The sequence below is a fragment of the Centroberyx affinis genome, unplaced genomic scaffold (genome assembly GCF_046629955.1).
Source record: "Centroberyx affinis isolate AG114_WGS23_722 - 3 ecotype Tasmania unplaced genomic scaffold, CSIRO-AGI_Caff_v1 ptg005324l_1, whole genome shotgun sequence".
Taxonomy (NCBI): domain Eukaryota; kingdom Metazoa; phylum Chordata; class Actinopteri; order Beryciformes; family Berycidae; genus Centroberyx; species Centroberyx affinis.
Window position 1 is genome coordinate 20,001 of NW_027282658.1, and position 20,457 is coordinate 40,457.

Here is a 20,457-nt window from a genome sequence, read left to right on the forward strand (position 1 = left end):
GATTTCCCTTATTAAATCTAGACCAATCGCAAAAGGGAGGAGACGGAGAGAAGGCCAACTGAGATGTGGATTGCGCAACTCACAAAATCAGGAAGATGCCCCCCCCCCCCCCTTTCGTATGTTTTCCGCATTCAGGTGTGGAGTGTGTGGCTGTGTGGCGGAGGGCCTCGACAAGCAACACACACACACACACAGAGTTACAGTTACACCTTTCCTACACACCACCCCCCCCCTAAACAGGAAAAAACACACTGAGAGATAAGATAGGTGGAGCAGAAGCCTTAACACGAACAAATAGAGCGGTGGTTCCCAACGCGGGGTCCGGGGACCACCGGGGGGTCCTTGAGGGGGTTCCAGGGGGGTCCCCAGCAAATTGATGAATTCTTAAACTTCAGCATTATTTCTATTTACAAGAAGTGAACGCAATTAGAGAATGTAGAAGAATAACTGTTTTGATCATAGTTTCCTCTGTTATCTCTCTACCTACAATACAGATAGAAGCGGAATTCTGGGCAAAATCATATCTAGCGATGAATATATTCTCCGATTTGGGTCCGAGAGAGAAAATCGCATCAAACGGGGGTCTAATGTGGACTAAACTTAGGGGTCCTCGATGGGGAAAAAGGTTGAGGATCACCGCGATAGATGACTCCCGTGCCCCCGAAATCCAAAATGAAAAAATAACCGAGGCCGAGGTCAGACGGATTTTATGACCTAACAGCGCATGGAGAATTATGCGGATTTCGCCCCGGCGCCGCGTGTGTGTGTGTGTGTGTGTGTGTGTGTGTGTGACAGGAGATTCACATGTGTGCATTTGCATATGTCTTTGTCTGTGTGTGTGTGTGTGTGTGTGTGTGTGTGTACTCAAGCATACTAAATCCGAGAGCATCTCTTACACATAAATTATGGAATGTACAGCGCCTTACTGCAGCCTGTGGGACTGAATGGCGATAAATCAGACAGACAGACAGATAGACTCTGCTCTGTGGAGACGACACACACACACACACTCTCACACACACACACTCACACACACACACAGAGCCAGTGTAAAGCAGCCTTTTTTACAGTAGATAGAGGAGGTATTTTCATTTTTTTAACCTCTATCATTATGCTCTCTTGTTCCTTCCTTTCCTGTCTGTTAGTGTGTTGCTCTTCACTAATAAAAGGCATGCAGCCTGGAGAATGTGACCCATTTATAAAGGTAACTGAGTACAAGCTGTAGGCCTATTACACACACACACACACACACACACACACACACACTCAAATATATACATACACACCCATACAGACAGAAGCTGTAGCTCTGCTAAGCGATCAAACGTCTACTCTTGAGGCATGAGGTGATCGGGCATCTCGTCTTCAGGAGTGTGTGTGTGTGTGTGTGTGTGTGTGTGCGTGTGTGTGTGTGTGGGTTGGTAGTACGAGGCCCTCGCAAGCAGAGGAGGCTCTCAGGCAGCGTGGCCTAAACCTACCGCTTGAACCCCGTACAGTACAGTAACAGGCTGTAAATACACGCGTTGCATTCAAAGGCACCGGAAAAAAATCCCAAAATACACACACAGCGATCTGACTCAAGACAAGCCTCTCTAACTCTCTAACTGAGCTTTAGCTGTGGGGGAAAGTGCAGGAATGAATATAGAGTGGATGTAGAAAATATGAAGGGGGGGCATCTTCCTGATATTGAGTTGCACAATCCACATCTCAGTTGCCTCAGAAGCTTCGAAATCCCCTCTCTGACTCTTTCTCTCCATCTCCTCCTTTGTGATTGGGGCAGATATAATAAGAGAAATCAATAAGGGATCGTGGCTTCTACCTGGATTCACCTCATCAGTTAAGTGTCCCTCATATTTTGTGGAGTCTAGGTAGAGTTCGACACAGAGAGAGAGAGGCTCATGATGCAGAACTATAGTGAAGGTCCATACTGACTAACACACTGCAGCCACATCAGCTGGAGAAACTGATCTGAGGCCAGGAGAAAACTCGTTTCATCGCTGGGAAGTTGATTCACAAAGTGTTCTCAGAGGATTTAATTATTTGATTCAAATTTGAAAAAAAAAAAAAAAAAAAAAGAGGAAAATAATTCATGCTTGACGATATGAGCAAAAAAAGTTCATCTTTCTGTGTTCGACTGGCTGTCCTGTCACTTTCCCTTCATTCCGCAGCCAAGAACAGAAAGATAATATTAATCGCACCTCTGTGTTAAAGTATGTCGCCTTCAAATGCCGTTAGTCTGAATGGAAAGGGCCGTGCAGGGAAACCGTTGCAATTTTTTTTTTTTTTTTTTTTTTTTTTTGGAGCAGTCAAAGCATGCAAAGGTTATTAAATAATCCAAAAGCATATCATTAATATTACAACCGAGGGGGGAAAGTAAGCTCGCGTCTATATAGCAGGGAAAACACCGTGCACAGGTCGGTGCAAGTCATAATAAACTAATTCGACTGAACAGAGAGTGGCTGACTGTCTCAATAACGTGTCTAATCATAATTCAATAACCTGCAGGGGAAAAAGTTGCAATTTAATAAATTAGAAATAAATAAAGCACAAACACACACACACACACACTAGAGTCCTATTAAACCTGGGGCAGCTCAACTTTAAAGAACGGGTAAGAAGAAACGCTTTGTAACATTTCTACATTTAATATGAGTTATGATATTTTTTTTCCTTTGCGGCTGTTGGTAAAGCAATCCGTACGTTTAATAGTTGGTTGTTGCATTAAAAGCACGTATCGGCCTATTTTATAAAAAGAAATATGAAAAGATTTTTGCTCAAATTAAATATTATGCTCTGGACGATTTGTGGCTTTCTTCTCCTTTGTGTCGAGCTCGTATGAATATAATAGATCAAGTTAACACGAATGGCAGTAATATAAACCCCAATGAGTTGCTTAAAAATTAGATTCCTCTCTTACTCTACGGTACAAATTCAGCCGAAAATTGCCAGCAATCTAATTAAAAGCAAAAGTCGCATCTCCCCAAAAAATAAATTAAAAAAAAGTCATGTCTCAACAAAGTATTAATACTTCATGTTTCTAAATGAGGACGGATCAGCCGCTTTTAAAAGTCTGTATCCAAACACACAGCACAAGACTTCATTCACTTTAACTCTAAATTCGCTCAAATAAAAGTAGCCTATTTATAAGAGGTAGCCTATATTTATAAGACCAAATACCTAAAGGACCTGGGTCTAATTTTATAAATGTATCAGAGGGGAGAGAATGGCCTTCGTAAGGGACTTCTGCAAAGTTTCTCTTTCTGTTCCAAGTCTGAAATATCCATTTTACGCACCAATCATCCCGGAAAAATCCGCTGAAACTTCTCAGAAAGACCAAAAAAAAAGGAAGGCAATCCTGTGCTGTAATGGTGAATTTTTCTTTTTTTTTTCTTTTGCATGTATACTTACGTGTTATTTCTCTCTGGGACAGGTGCTGCGGGTTCCCCTGCTTGCGTCGGGACATCGCCCTGGCATTTACACTGGCATCGCCCGGAGAGCGGCGCTGGAAGGGTCGGCTCTCCTCCTCGGTCCCCAAACTGGCCCCAAAAACTGGCCACTAACTGGCCCCCCAAAAAAACTGGCCTGAAACCGCGGCCGGGAGTCTCCCCTCCGCTGGCTCTCCTCCTCCTCCACCACCACCACCACCACCGGGCAGCCGGGGGTCCTGCGCTCTGCGGTGACCGGCCGTGGCGCAGCGCTGGGCGGCCGGCGCTCGTCGTCGTCGGAGCTGCGGTGGCCAAAAAGTGGTGCTGCCGCGCGCCCTCCTTGCGTCGTCGTGCGGGGCGAGGGAGGCGAGGGAGGGTTGGAGGGTGGGGGGGGGAGGATAGTCCGGCTCTGCCTCTGCCGCTCTCACACCATCTGTCAGGAGGAGCGGGAGAGGAGCGGGGCGAGGAGCTGTCCGAGTGGATGGGGAGAGGAGAAGGAGAAGAAGAAGAAGAAGAAGAAGAAGGAGAGGTCGGTGGTCACCTCCTGATGGTCAGTCAGTACCTGTGTCCACTCTCCGGCCACGCTGGACACCGCGGATCCCTCTCTATTATTAAAAAGAAAAACCAAAAAGCCAAGAGCGGGGTTGAAAGGACACCCAATTAACGGCTGAAATTGTATAAAAAAAAAAATATATATATATGAATCCAATTTTGCTTCTCGGCACTTCTTCTCGGGGGTGTCGCCAAGTGGTGGGCACTTCTTCTGCTGCACTGGCAGTGCCAGCCAGGCGGGCGGGTTACTTCAACTCTTCAAGTCAAAGCCCCCACGGTGGAGGACGGACTGCCACCTCCGTTTTTCTCTTCTTTTGTGAAGCTGCAGAGTCCCGCATCCCCCGGGCTGCGCGGCTCTGTGGCGGCTCTGTGCGGCTCGGTGCGGCTCGGTGCGGCTCTGCGCGGCTCTGTGCGGCTCTCTGGCTTCTACAATGGGAGAAAACTCAAGTTCAAGTGCGGACGTGACGTTCAGTCTGCGGTGAGAAGGAGAGTGGAGACTGAAGAGCACTGGGGGCGACTAGTGGTGGCTTTCACACACACACACACACACACACACACACACACAGAGCACACACACACACACACACACACACACACACACACGTGCGCGGCGGCAGCAGTGGCCAAAGCCGCTCAAGTCATTTTTTTTTTCTATCGGTGAACCCGTCAGTGTGAAAATGTGATTTATTTCAGTTAAATGTTGACCTGACGGGCTTGCCGTAGCACCGGGGCTACTGGACAATTTTGCAAAGCACTGTGTTGATTTGTGAATGGCACTTATACTTATATGTAGTTGCATGAAAGGCCTAATTATATGGAGTTTATACACCGTTCTCATTGGCAAGGCGGCGTGCGTCAATTTTTAAGATGATAACATTATGTTTAAATTAAGGCTCATTCATATTTTAGAAGGTGACACTGTCTTATCCGCGGTTTCAGGCCTGCCATATTGTTCAGTTACTTCTAAATATCCACCCAAACTTCCCATCAATTACATTAATTGACTTTTGCCATTTTCCATATTCGACCTGTGAACACCCACCGCCCGGCTGAACTCCCACCGAATGAACGCGGTGGCAGATCAATCATCTGATTTTCTGATTTCTGATTAAATCCATATTTCTTCCCCCGCCCCCCCGCTGCCATAAGCTTATAATTTACCAGGCTTTTCGTTGTGTTATGTGTCATTAAATCCCCCAGTTTTCCTGGAAGCCGGTGTGTATTTTTATCGGTGGGAATAAAGCGACAGATTCACACACTCTTGGTCAGATTGATGCGTCGTGGCCTAGTTACCGGAATAAGCGCGCGCTCACCGGGGTCTTAAGCGTGGCTTCATTCATATAGAATCGAGCAAATCATTTGAAAAAACTCGTATCATTTAATAATAACTTGTATCCTTTTAAAGTTTATGTGTGCGTATAGATGAATCGCTTTGATTTTAATTTTGATCATATTAAGGTATAATTAATTACATCCGGTTAGTAGGCAAAGTGATAGGCATGTCAGAGAGATGACACACATGGATCAAAATAGACGTTAAACGGGAGAACGTCATGTTTTATTAATAGGGCAGGTCGGTGGCCTTATAGTGACAATTTGACTTTATCTTTTCCCAAATTGCCAGATGAAAACAGTTGCTTCTAGAATGCATTTTAGGGTGAAAATTGGATTCTGGATATTAGCAGTGTGGGAATATTGCACATTATGAATCAACTCACCAATCAAAATTAAATGAAAACTCAAATCAAAAGTATTCAAAAAGCTGAATTCAAAAAGACAAGACAAACCCAAGAAATCTGTGTGTGTGTGTGTGTGTGTGTGTGTGTGTGTGTGTGTGTGTGAGTAGACACTTGTGTACAGAGCCACTCAGCAGAGTTTGGGCTGTGCGGCTGTGGGCCGATGATGGAGAACTGGTTGGTGGCAGAAACCAGCGTCTCTTTATACTGGGAGCTGACTGACGACCCCAACACACACACACACACACACACACTGCTGGAAGGGAGGAACGCGGGGAGCGTCTGATTTCCATCCCCGCGCAGCCCCGCGGGGGAGGAGGATGAGACAGTGGCAAAACAAAAGGCAAAATTAGGTGATTGAGGGAGAGAGAGAGACAGAGAGAGAGAGAGACTATGGTTTCAAGTAAAGACGGGGACAGCGAGAGAATGATTTCATATAGGAAAAGGGAGAAAGAGAGACTATAGTCATATAGAAACAGAGAGAGACAGAGAGCGAGATTACAGTTATATAGGAAGTGGGAGAGAGAGACTATGATTTTATACAGAAACAGAAAGAGACTAGTTGTATAGAAACACACACACACACACACAGAGAGAGAGAGAGAAAGAGATTGCGGTTATATCGAAAGTGTGAGAGAGAGAGTATGATTTTATATAGAAACAGGGAGAGAGAGAGACAGAGAGAGAGACTATGGCTTCATATAAAGACGGGGACAGAGAGAGAATGATTTCATATAGGAAAAGGGAGAAAGAGAGAGACTATAGTCATATAGAAACAGAGAGAGACAGAGAGAGAGAGAGATTACAGTTATATAGAAAGTGGGAGAGAGAGAGAGACTGATTTTATACAGAAACAGAGAGACTAGTTGTATAGAAACACACACACACAGAGAGAGAGAGAGAGAGAGAAAGAGATTGCGGTTATATCGAAAGTGGGAGAGGGAGACTATGATTTTATATAGAAACAGAGGGAGAGAGAGAGAGAGAGAGAGAGAGAGAGAGAGAGATTACAGTTATATAGAAAGTGGGAGAGAGACTATGATTTTATACAGAAACAGAGAGAGACTAGCTGTATAGAAACACACACACACACACAGAGAGAGAGAAAGAGATTGCGGTTATATCGAAAGTGGGAGAGAGAGACTATGATTTTATATAGAAACAGAGAGAGAGAGAGACTTATTGTACAGAAACAGAGAGATAGATTATGTTATTACATAGAAACAGGGAGAGAGAGAGAGAGAAACTACAGTGATAGAAACAGAAAGAGAGAGAGACTGATTATTATATCAAAACTAGAAGAGAAAGACTATGGTTGTATACAAAGTGAGATTGAGAGAGAGAGAGAGAGACTATGGTTATCATATAGAAAGTGGGAGTGTGTGTGTGTGTGTGTGTGTGTGTGACAGAGAGAGAGAGAGAGAAAGAGAGAGAGACAATCTGTTTATCATATAGAAAGGAGAGAGTGACTGTATGGCTTCATAGAGGAACTGGCAGAGAGTTGCGTCTCTACGATAAAAAAAACCCAACTTAGAGGAACCTCCGAGCGTTCGAAGTTCGAACTTCCAGGAACACTCCTCCTTCCCCTCCCTCTTCTTCTTCTTCTTTTTCTTCTTCTTCATCTTCTCCGTCCTCTTCCTCCTCCTCTTCTTCTTCTTCTGCAAGAGCGAGTACGCACTTCCGTCCCTTTTGTCGGTGCATTCATCCGTTGGCGTCTATATCCGTCTCCCTTTCAGAGGTACCCATCTGAGGTGGTTGGGGGTTTTGAGGGGGATCCAGGGCCTTCGGTGGGGGGGGGGGTGGTTTATCCCTCCCTTGCTGAAGGACCCAAACACCCCCCCCCCCCCACCCCTTCCCCATACACACACACACACCAACACACACCTAGATTAGAAGCTGGCGGATCATCTCGCCTTCTCCCTTTTTCGTACGCACTCCATCCGGCTTGTGTCTTTTCTTTTTCTTTCGTTTCTTTTTGTTTGGACTTCTCGCAAAACACTTCTTCTTTTTCCCCCGGAATTGCCCTCGAGTGCCGCCGCTTCGCATCCCCCATCTCTCCCTTTTTTTTTTTTTTTCTCCTCTAGATCTCTCTCCGCACGGGCTTCGTCTCTCGGCAAGTCCTGGAACGCCGCTCGGGCTTCTGTCTCTCCAGTAAAGCCCCGAAAACCCACTCTCTCTCTCTCTCTCTCTCTCTCTCTCTCTCTCTCTCGTCTCCACCAGTAGGAGGAACGTAAATAGATTTCCCATGCTCATTTACAAGAAAAAAGGGGAGGATGGCAGGTTCGTCCAAACGCCTTTTGTCACGCGCATAACAGAACACCCACTTTCATTCGGGAGGGATATATTCGCCACTTTTTGCCACAATACCAGCCGACAGAGAGCGTTAACGTTGAAATGTAAATCATTGTCGTTTTTTTTTTAAGGCGCGAGTCAGTGCCAGTGATTTTTTTTGTTTTTTTGGGGGGGGTTTTGTGTGGTTTTTTTTATTTTTTATACAAAGATATGGGATTAAAGCTGCTTCGAGGCGGCTCGGTGGACGGAGGGAAAGAGGAAGCCGTCTTCATTGTCGCTCTTCATCCGCCGTGTTCAATCCGCGAAAACACAAGGCATGCCTCGTCCCCGAAGACATCGGTACATCTTCACATCGTCATCATCATCATCATCATCATCATCATCAGTTCTGAGGTCTCTATAGTGAACTTGGCAAATGTTATGACCCCCAACTGACGGTTAAGAACTACTTCTGAAATGTCCGCGGTTACGGACACGACTGTAGTTCCAAATGTTTTTCGCGGCTTAACGCTACCTCGTTGAACTCTTGACGGTGTTTATTTTCGAATTCCTCAGCAGTCGGGATCATCGGGAGCTCCTGTCCTTGCGATCCGATTGGCTCATTAGTCAGATGGGCGACAGGTGCATCATTTCCACCTCCTTATTGGGGAGTTTTTTTTCGAAGGCGATTTCTCGCTAAAGACCATCAGCGTGAGTTATGGCGGACGGCTCCCAACGTCCCTGCTTTTGCCCTCCCTTCATTTGCATATATATATACGCGGCTGTTGGTTTTTATGTTAATGCTAAATAAGCCTCCCCCCCCCCCCCCCCCCCCCCGACGCCTCGGCTGGGCGGTTAAGTTTTAATTAGAGGGACGTGGAGGTGTCCTTTAGAGTTTTAAGATCACTTTCCGAACAACTGTTCACCACCGAACCGCTAATATTGATGTTTATGTGTTCAGCTGCAGGCTGGGGGATAAAGCATGATGTGCAGAGAAAAAAAAAATAAAAGTCTGCACTGCAAGTTCACAGCGTTAAAGAAGACTTGTTATGGGAATTCAAATTTTCCTCTATTCATATACATACATGATCAAAGATGTTTTATGTAGGCATTGTAAAAATTTGATTTTGTTTGGGCGGTTAAATTTAAAGTTGCGTTGCAGTTAAAAACAGACAGTTTAGACTAACTCTAGTAAACGCATCGCAGCTGGACTCGGTCCTGATTGGCTCCCTTCGCTAAACTATTACTAAAATCCTTCCAATCAGTTTGCAGCATTTGAACTGGAAAGCCTCCACTCAGCAGGTTTACCTCATTTGAATTAGAGGAGCTGCTGTTATTGATCCTTGAGGCTTGAAATTCGTTCAATAAATACACTTTTAACCAAATTACATCTTGTGCAAAACATCATGAAGAACATTATACTCATCCTGAGCCATAATATATTTAAAAACAAAATCATGAAAACGGAATCATATGGCACCTTTAAATCGTCTGATTTTGGTGGCGTTTCTGCTTGACTTAGTTCAACAGGGAGATGGAGAGGAAAGGGGCAAAGGGATGAAGCAGGCCAGATTCAAACTCACGGTGTACCAGCTACATTTTACATTGCAAGGCCCCATAACTAGAATGCCCCCCTTCCCCTTCTCCCTTTAGCAGCAACCATCAAGTCTTGATGTCAGTATCATCCATTACAGGGGTCGTTTTCTTCTTTATCCAGTCAGCAATGCAAAGCAGATGAGAAAGGCAGGTATGTGTGTGTGTGTGTGTGTGTCGCTTCCACTTGGTATGAAAAGGATGACCCTCTACTACCTGGACCCGCAATGCAACACCACCCTCTATTGGTTGGCCACTGCCACATGCAAAATACCAAGACCCCTCTGTGTGAGTGTGAGTGAGTGATTGTGTGTGTACACCTCCTTGTATTATTTGTGTGTGTGTGTGTACGTACAGAAAGGGCCCGCGTCTCCAGTGGAACGGCAGACTTTTCTATTCCGGGTGCGTCTGTCCGAGTCCGTTTGAAAGTCAGTATTAAAGATGATTGATCGCTCCCATCGCCTGAGCCGCTGTGTGTTCTGCATCTCTGCATAAGGGGCTGTCTGCTATCTTAACTCACATGAATATATATTAGCTCCATTTGAACACATTACATACCTGGGATAATATTCGCTTTGGGGGTGTTCTAATATTTCATTAAAAAGTAGCATTTTCGGTGACACTCATTACAGACTGGGGGGGGGGGGGGGGGGGATTTGAATGGGGCGAGTTTTAAGTGAATAAAATGCTGCTATGATAGTCTCTGCATGGGTTGGAGAGCGAGCGTTTGAGGGCTAGCGGAGGAGCGGAGAAGCCCTTAAGCACAATTACGGATATCAAAGTTGAAATTATTCCTTTTAAAGGGAAAATGCTAATCATAGATTTATTTAGAGCGAGTTAACACGTCGCGAGGCAGCCGCACGGAGCTCTCATTACCAACACACACACACACACACACACACACACACACACACACAGACACAAACACACACATACTCTCACTTCATCAAGACCACTTACTCCCTCGCACTCTCCCTTTTCCTTCTCTGTTTTCAAAGAGACTTATTTTCAGAATAATTAATTCCACCACAATTATAGCGGTGGTTAATGTATATGTTGGTCATTATTCGGAGAGTCTCATATAATGAGGCAGAGAGAGGAAACAAGAAAAAAGGATGTGTTTTGAACTCAAAGTGTAGCGTCCTAATTAGCTTTGCCTTCAATTAGAGACTATAGATGAGCAGGCCGGCCCTCCGATGCGTCAATGTGAGTTTTTCTACTAAGAGAAACCTGGGGCTGGATCCACAAAACCTTCTTAGGAAAACAATGCTCTAAAGAGCTTTTTTTTTGTAACTTCAGTCTTAGCAAACATGTTAAGAAAAGTTGATATCCATCAAAATAATTGCTAAGTACTTTCTTAACTTGCTTAAGTAGAAAACTTACAAGTAAAACATGAGATTCTTGACAGAAGTCCTCAGATTTGTTCTAAAAAAACGTTCTTAACTTTAAGCTAACCGTCCACTTGTCTTAATTGTTGCGGTTCCTCTTTATTCAATTAAATACGCATTTTAGACAATTAAATAGGCATTTCAAAGTATTAGCAGTTGTATTTACTTAAGGTTAACATTATATCGTTAGCTTAGCTTGTCAGTAATTTTATTTGGTGGTAGTCTCATGAAAAGAGGTTAGCAAATTAGACCGACACTTAGGCCTTTAGCCAAAAGGCAACCAATGTCTGAGCTTTTTCCTTAAAGCCACCTATTTAAGTAAACCATAAATATAGCCACCGTGAATAATTCTTTTCTAGATGACACTGTTTATACCGTCAACATTTCTTTCTTAAAGGTTGTGTGAGTGGATTTAAAATTCCAAACCAACAAAGGTGATATTGCTGTAGCTAGCAGAGAGAGTGCATTAATGTTGTCAAACAGCTTATTTAAATTACAGAAAATAGATTTCCGGTCCTTTTATGCTTGTTTACATTGCGGTTGATAGGTAGGCTACATTTGAGAAGTTCCTAAGTAAGAAAGCAAGAGTTTGTAAGAAATGAAACTAGCCTTGAGCAAATATTGGGAAATTGCACTGAAATGCCTTCTAACTCGCTCAAATTTCTTCCTAGCTAACTTCTTAATATCTGTCTTAAGAGCACTTTTGTGAATTGTGTGCTGTTTGCCACGCTGAGGTTTCCTGTGCATATGGACACTAGTGTGTATTGATGTGTGTATTTAAACCTAAAATGTTGAATATTGTGTTTTTTATACAGCTATCCAAGTAAAAGCGAGCTGCAGCTAACTCTGTTGCTAGCAGTCGCTCTTGCTGTTAGCTTCACAATCAGTGATGTAGCGGAGGGGAAAACCCACAGAAACCCATCCAGTTTACCCACCTTTTTATTCATTCAATAGAGTTGACCACCTTTTATAGGCTGACATAAATCTTTCTAAAGTAACTTCATAAGGTAAATTCATGTGCCTGGGTCTGTTCAGGAAAAATAATCATCAGTGAATGCTTTTCTGAAAATGTTGATATATCTCCATATTAGCTGTCGTTTGCCTTATGATGATCACCAAGTGGAGGTCGTTGTTTACCACTGTTACATTTACCACCACATCACTGAATACAAATTCATGAATTCTCACCATTTCATCGCCCATTGACAGGAGAGATAAGACAAAAATCGAAAAGCTGACATGGCTAAAATTAGCAGTAACAACAGAAATCTGTGCTTTGGCTTTGGAAGCTACATGAATGATACATATTAACCCTGCCAGTGTTTCATCTTCATACAATGACACATACTGTATATACACACACACAACCAAAACACCGAAACCTCCAACCCTTTACAGTTCAGTGTCAAGCAGGCAATGGGCAGCGCTGTGCGGCCTGCAGGCTAAATGAGATCTAAACCAGGTTGTCCTGCTGGATCCGTTTAGGGTCCCAGAGCACCAGAGACGGCCGGCCACCGGCCACCAGCCACCGGCCACCGGGCCAAACGCGATTGTTTTTGCCGAAGAAAAATGGCAGCCGAGTGTGACTAAATCGGGTTTGCTTGGCAGCCGGATGGCAGGCCTACTTCCACTGGACTCCCTGGAGGAAGGAGGGAACGAGCAAACAAACGAGTGAGGGAATGCATGGCCCAAAACACACACACACACACACACACACACACACAAACACACACACACACACAAATAAAAGCTGGCATCTGATAGAGGAACCCAGCGCTGCCAAAGCTCTGCATTCACCACAATTAGCTCCGTCCTCAGCCGCTCGTCCTAAACCCCGCGGTGGCGATCCAAGCCCATGCTTTTGTTTAAAAGAAGCTCTCATGTCCTTTTTTTTTTCCAGCGCTAACATGACTTGTGGCTGTCTAACCCAGCACTTTGTACTTTGGCGGAAAAAAAACAAATACACTGAATATACAGGGCCAAATCACATGGTTTTATCCCGTATTATCGTCAGATTTTCGACAGATTTTCATTGGGCGTTAGATGAGGAAGGAGCGGGTTTTTCCTCACATTTCAATAGCGCTTAATATGTTTTAATGATGGAAAACAGTTGTTAAGGTATGTGAAGAAGATATGCCAAACCTTGTGTGTGATGTGGCATTTGGGGTCACCGTGGGAGCATTGGAAATTAGAGTATCTCTAGCTTGTTCAAAGCTATGAGCAGGCCCAAAACTTGTAACAGATTTGTGTTCATGTGTTTAAGTTTAAATCCTTGTGTTTGCATTGCAGGATTTTTGAGCTAAGTTCAGGAAACTTCTAACATAATAACATAATACAATTGTGTCCATAATGTAATTGTGTCCTGAAGTGAGTCACAGTGGAAGCACCCAGACAAACACACAGCAGTATTATTCCATGTAAACGAAGCCGTCCGTGACTCTTCTCTGGGATGAAGTTAAGATGGGGAAAAAAAGAACATTGCCCTCAATTAAAATTAAAATAATCAATATTAGAAGAAACGTAGCTGTCAAAATGTTAGACAACACATACATAAACAGCCCCCCCCCCTCCCCGGCACTCCCTGTTATTCTATGTAAATGAAGCCGAGGTTCAGCTCTTATCAGGCTGAACTGCGGCTGACTCCTGTGTTGGGGCAGCAGCAAGAGATGGAGCTTAGCCTATCCATCACTATGATGTACTGCACACACACATGTACGCACACACGTGCACACACACACACACACACACACACACACACACACAGAGAGCATTGGGTCACCAGAGGACCTTCAAGGCACCTCACTATAGATTCTACAAGGAAGGAAGGTTCTGTATTTTTGCATTGACGCTGCCAATAAAATGACTATTTTATGGCAATGTTCAATATCTTTAAATTTCTCAATTTTCATGCCAAAAAAATGACAAGTATTCAGTGTTTCCCCAGAATTTTAGCCTATGAAACAGTGTTTACACCATCATGGGACACTAAAACTCTCCATTGAAACCCAGGATACTACTACTACTACCATATTATCATAATCATAGTCATATTAATAATATGACTGAATATATCTTTCATAAATGCTAAAACAAAAACAAAATAAATCTCTTTTTTCTTTTTTCACATTAATGTAAATTGCTCTTGGAAGCTGTGACGCATTCATGCACTAACAAAATCGTTGTATCTAGTAATGATTTTTAAATGTTTCTACAACAAATATAGAAAAATGAATCACCAAATACTGGAGGAAAGAAACATATTTAAAAATACATCTGCTTTGTATTTTAAAAAATACAAATGTCTAAACAGTGACATCTCAAACATTATAATCAAATACTTAAATTCTACTTAAATTCAGAGAAGAGAGAAGGCAGAACTGTACAGCTATTTTCTCTCTCTCTCTCTCTCTCTCTCTCTCTCTCTCTCTCTCCCTCACTCCCTCTCTCTCTCTATAGCAGACAGGAGTCTTGGTTAATTAAGCAGCTCTGGTTCGTTAACTGTCCTCCGCTGCCCTCTTCTGGTCAGTCTGTCCTCATACTGGACATGTACAGCACTACTACACACCTCTACAGCAGAACTCATTCATAATTACTTGACATTTGAGTTCATGGCTCAATTTTAAGCAAAATATCCTAATTTATTCTCCATTACATTCAACTATGTGAAACTCTGGGTTTCCAAGCTACCAGTTACTCCACATTGGAAGAAGTTGAACTACAACAAAGCTTCCCTGAAGATAAATAATTTTATGTTAAATGTAAAAACTATTTTGTAAAAAAAAAAAAAAAAAGATTATATCTACATCTGTAATACAAAATCACATGACTGCAAAAAATACTAGTAAATACTAGGAAAGTGAAGGGAATGTTGACTGTGTTTCTAAGAATGCAGTGTGGCCTTTTGTGGTACTTTGTGATAGTTTGAATTTGTGGTTGTTTGTGGTTTGTTGTGACATTTTACGGTTATTTATGATAGTTTGTTGTTCTCTTTGTTGTTCTGTATGGTTCTTTGTAATAGTTTGGGTTTTGTGGTTCTTTGTGGTACTTTGGGATGCTTTGTGGGTCTTTTTGGCACTTAATGATATTTTGTTTGGTGTGGTATTTTGTGATACTTTGTGGTACTTGGTGTGGTAGTTAGTTGCTCTTTATGGTAGTTTGTGGTAGTTTGTGTTTGTGGTTCTTTTTGGTGCTTTGTGGCACATTGTGGTTCTTTGTGGTTCAGTGTGGTCCTGTGTGGTAGTTTGTAATATTGTTGTTGTTGTGGTTGGTAATACTAATAAATGGTAGTAAATGGTAGGTAATAAATGATAATAGTTAATGGTAGTTTATGGTAGTTTGTGGTACTGTGTGGTAGTTTGTTTTGGGTAATAGTTTATGGTACTGTGTAATGTAGTTTGTTGTTTTTTAGTAGTTTTTTGTTTTTGGTGGTAGTTTGTGGTAGTTTATGATACTATGTTGTAGCTTGTTGGCTTTTTTGGGTAGTTTGTGGTACTGTGTTTCAGTTTGATGTTTTTTTTTTGGGGGGGGGGGTTGTCGTTTTTTGTTTTGGGTGTTAGTTTTTGGTGCTGTATTGTAGCTGTTTTGGTAGTTTGTTGTTTTTGGTGGTAGTTTGTGGTACTTCATGGATCTACTTTTTCTTTTTCTAGTGTGTTCCATTCAATCATTCTCACATGTAAAGTGAAAATGCTGTTCAGTAATAATGAGTGTTTATTCTCAATCACGTCATGACCTTCCAAAGAGAACATTTTTCATTTATTAGAGAAAGAGTATCAGGTGAATTGATTAGGATGCACAAGTTACCTACGCACTCTGCCCTGGGAAGCAAGCTGGACTGATGGAATTCGGAAATGGACAAAACTAACATTTACAGGGGGTGGGGAAAAAAAACAGAAACCCCCAACAATATATGAATAGCAAGTATCTAATAAGGAGTATATGGCCACCTTTTACCTTCAGAGCAGCTTCAATCCTCTTTGTCCCGCTGTCATACTGCATCCTGATCTGTGTGTAGTGGATATTAGACCTTTCTTTAAGAAGGAAACCTCCAGTTCTTTGAGGGATGAAGGAAGTACAAACCTACTTCCCATAAAGGTTCAATGATGTTAAGATCTGTTGATTGGGGCCATGGACGGAGTATGACTGAGGAGAAGAGGAAGAGTCTATCACCATGCTCTTCCTCAGGTATGAACGGAGAAACTTTCTGCCCCCTGACTTCACGGTGAACTCTTGCTATTTTTCGCTGTCCCTTCCTCTCCCTTCCATCCTTCTCTCCATCCTTCTCCTCTCCTCCTGAAATTTGGCCTGACAGTCAGGCTACTGGGCAGGAGAACCCACCATGCCACAAGCCATCATGTCACACACACACACATACACACACACACACACACGCTTCGTCCACCTGAGCAGCCATGGCCACAACAACGGCAATCTCTGGAAGTGGTCAGAGGAAACGCAGATACACACACACACACCGACACACACACACCGGCACACACCGACACACACACACACATGGAGCCGGGGTGGCAGGTCTGGTGTATTCTGGGTCAGGGCTGGGAGGTCTGATGAAGATGAGGTGGGACACCGGCGCTGGGCCTCTTCACCGCTCACTGGTCAGCGCACCGCTCTGCCTGGGTGTGTGTGTGTGTGTGTGTGTGCGTGTGTGTGTGTGTGTGTGTGTGTGAGGGGATCAGGTCTGATCTGAGCTGATTTTGTCGTCTCTCGGACTTCTCCGCAGCGTCTCCTGACAGGCCGTCACACCATAACCAGGAGAAAGACCAGAGAGACGGAGGTGGAGGTTGGGGGGGGGGGGGGGGGGTGGAGGGTGGAGGGTGGAGGGTGGGGGGGGGGGTCACAGAGGATAGAAAGTTGTCTGTTTCTCTCCTCAGGTTGAAGGAATGGAAAGTCTTCACTCTCTGTACATCACTCTATGTACGTTTGCCCATTGTGTGTGTATTGCTGTAAAGTCAGATTACCACTCACCTCTCATTGTTACATACTGCTTTCATACTGATTTCATACTGCATACATATGGATATTTTTATATGTTTAATAATGTTATATTTACATATACTTTACATGTGCTATATGGTGGGGTTAGACTGATATAAAATAGTGATATTGGTCTTTTATTAAATATCAGATATCAGTCAGTGTCTCCACCTCCGATATGATGGAGGTTCATCCCTGATCAAAATCCTGAGATTGTATTTTATTTTCTTCGCATTTTATTTATTTATTCAATTATTCTGTTTTTAGTGGGGAGTTTTAGTGTCCCATGATGATCTAAATGCTGTTTCAGAGGCTTTTCCAAAAATACAATTCCCGAGGAAACACTGAAAACTTTAATTTTTTGGAATGAAAACAGTCAGATTTAAAGATTTTCAGCAGCTTCAGTCTAAAAATATCAGTATCAGCCTTCAAAAACCCATATTGATCGAACGCAATTTCAAGGCAATCCTTCTTTGCCTCAATACATTTCACTGCCAACCTTTTTTAAAATTCCACACTTTTTTCATAACATACAAATCGCACATTGTCTTTCTGCCTCAGCAGGTTCTTCTGCTAATGATACTACTGCTGCTATTTTACATCCTGTTGATTCTGAAGGTACTTGAGGAGGTTCCGGGGGGGTTGTTGAAGGGGTTGCAGGGATCCTTGAAGGGGTTCTAGAGGTTCTTGAAGGGGTTTCAGAGGTACTTGAAGGGGTCCCAGAGGTCCTTGAGGAGGTTCTGGGGGTTGTTGAAGGGGTTGCAGGGATCATTGAAGGGATTCTAGAGGTTCTTGAAGGGGTTCCAGAGGTACTTGAAGGGGTTCCAGAGGTCCTTGAGGAGGTTCTGGGGGTTGTTGAAGGGGTTGCAGGGATCATTGAAGGGGTTCTAGAGGTCCTTGAAGGGGTTCCAGAGGTCCTTGAGGAGGTTCCCGGGGGTTGTTGAAGGGGTTGCAGGGATCCTTGAAGGGGTTCTAGAGGTCCTTGAAGGTGTTCCAGAGGTCCTTGAAGGGGTTCCAGAGGTCCTTGCAGAAGTTCCGAGATTCTAGAGGTTCTTGAAGGGGTTCTAGAGGTACTTGAAGGGGTTCCAGAGGTACTTGAAGGGGTTCCAGAGGTCCTTGAGGAGGTTCTGGGGGTTGTTGAAGGGGTTGCAGGGATCATTGAAGGGGTTCTAGAGGTCCTTGAAGGGGTTCCAGAGGTCCTTGAGGAGGTTCCCGGGGGTTGTTGAAGGGGTTGCAGGGATCCTTGAAGGGGTTCTAGAGGTCCTTGAAGGTGTTCCAGAGGTCCTTGAAGGGGTTCCAGAGGTCCTTGCAGAAGTTCCGAGATTCTAGAGGTTCTTGAAGGGGTTCTAGAGGTACTTGAAGGGGTTCCAGAGGTCCCTGAGGAGGTTCCAGGGGTTGTTGAAGGGGTTGCAGTGATCCTTCAGTAGTTTAATTTCACTATGATTTCATTTGCTAGAAATGATCCCAATTAGAGAATAAGAGAATAAGAGAACAATTAGAGAAATTAGAGGTCCTTGAGGAGGTTCCCGGGGGTTGTTGAAGGGGTTGAAGGGATCCTTGAAGGGGTTCTAGAGGTTATGAAGGGGTTCCAGAGGTCTTTGGGGAGGTTCCGGGGGTTGTTGAAGGGGTTGCAGGGATCCTTGAAGGGGTTCCAGAGGTCCTTGAAGGGGTTCCAGAGGTCCTTGAGGAGGTTCTGGGGGTTGTTGAAGGGGTTCTAGGGGTCCTTGAAGGGGTTCCAGAGGTCCTTGATTGGTTCCAGGGGTTGTTGAAGGGGTTGCAGTGATCCTTGAAGGGATACTAGAGGTCCTTGAAGGGGTTCCAGAGGCCTTGAAGAGGTTCCAGTGGTCCCCAGCAAAATGAGGAGTAGTTTAATTTCACTATGATTTCATTCGCCAGAAATGATCCCAATTAGAGAATATATAAGTATATTACTATTGTAATCGTAACTCACTCTCACGGTTTCACTCTCACTGCTATTACCTCCCCATGTACAGTGTAGACAGTATTACAATTAAATACTAAATCGGCAACAACTACAATCTTTCCATATGGGTCCTTGGGACTAAATCTGATCAAATGGGGGTGGTCTAATGTGTGTCTATTTGGAGGTCTGTTGGGAGAACTTATTTTAGATCTTAGTTAGCTAGTTTGTTAGTCAGATATCTTACCTTGGGCATCTATGAGCAAGGCATAGCAACACATGTTTGTATCTATGTACAGTCTGTCTTTAATCAAGTCATACTACCTCCTCAGCCAAACAGAGATCACCACATTCATTTCTCCATTACACTACACACACACACACACACACACACACACAACATACATGACAAGGAGGAGTGTTCAGGGCTTCCATCACCAGCAGCACAGCAGATCCATCAAGCAGACAGTCAACGCCTGCCACATGCAAAACAAGGACACCACTCTGTGTGTGCACGCGCATGTGCACGTGTGTGCACGTGCATGTATGTGTGTGTGTGTGTGTGACTCAGACGTCCTCCAGTGCAGACATACCTTGTTAAGGGTATTAGAGATCAAGTAAGTGATTGATCTACATGTCAGGTGACTAAGTGGTGCTTCTGTCCACACCCCACTTTACATCCCCAGGTCAATTAAGAGGTGTGTGTGTGGTGTGTGTGTGCATGTGTGTGTGAGAGAGAGAGACACAGAGAGAGATGTGAATAAGGTGAAGGGAGAAGAAGATTGAGAGAGGTAGGGGAGACAGATATGAGGGAGAAAGAGAAGGAGGGTAAAATGTAGGAAGGATTGAGGCTGAATGGGAAAATTATTTATGTTTAAATTTCAGTGATATCTTCAACTGTTCAGACTGTTTAGTCTAATTCATCCTATTTGCCCAAATTAAATTCTGGTGTCAGTATGGTAAGTGGTGGGAAATCCTCTCCACACAGGAAATGATGATTCAAAACTTTTGCTGTGCTGCTCTCTATGGGCTGAAACTTTACCCCCTGGAACCCATTTCATGGACCCCTGGAGGTCCCTAGAACCAAAGTTTGGTACCACTGACCTAAACTAAACAGTAGTTTGGTGTTTGTCTTGGCTACTTAGTACATTTGCACTCACAAAACATGTTAAAATGCTTTTGCTTTCCCGCGATGAAGGCCAAGGGCTGAAATGTGTTTGTTTCTTTGTCTGCTGCTGTGTATTTAATAAGCATTTTAACATTTTGTGCAGACATTCATTATTTGATTCATAATCCATAGTTCTAGTTGGTACATTTAAAATGTGAACCAGAATCCCCCCGTAAACTTTGAGTAGGGGGCACAACTCTCACTTTTCTCAACTGGAAAAACTCTTGCTCCGCTATTACTATTGCTATTGCTATTGCTATTGCTCTCTTCACCTACATGTATAAAAGCTGAATGCAACAAGTTCAAGGGTTAATCTCTGGAGATTATCCAAAGGCATCCTGGGAAATGTAGGAAAATACAGACTGAAGTAGAAGTAGACAAGGCAGGCTGAGGGAAAGTGGGTACACCAAAA

At 43.6% G+C, this 20,457-nt stretch overlaps 1 protein-coding gene across 1 annotated transcript in view; it reads right to left on the minus strand.

Moving 5' to 3' along the window:
• Positions 1–4,275, minus strand: part of LOC139667153 (B-cell lymphoma/leukemia 11B-like) — a gene marked incomplete at its 3' end in the record, with an annotated part of 11,957 nt that extends 7,682 nt beyond the window's left edge. The window contains exon 1 of the mRNA XM_071546572.1: positions 3,409–4,275. Within this exon, the coding sequence (XP_071402673.1) occupies positions 3,409–3,463 (55 nt within the window). The remainder of the gene's footprint in view (positions 1–3,408) is intronic.
• Positions 4,276–20,457: the final 16,182 nt, after the last annotated feature.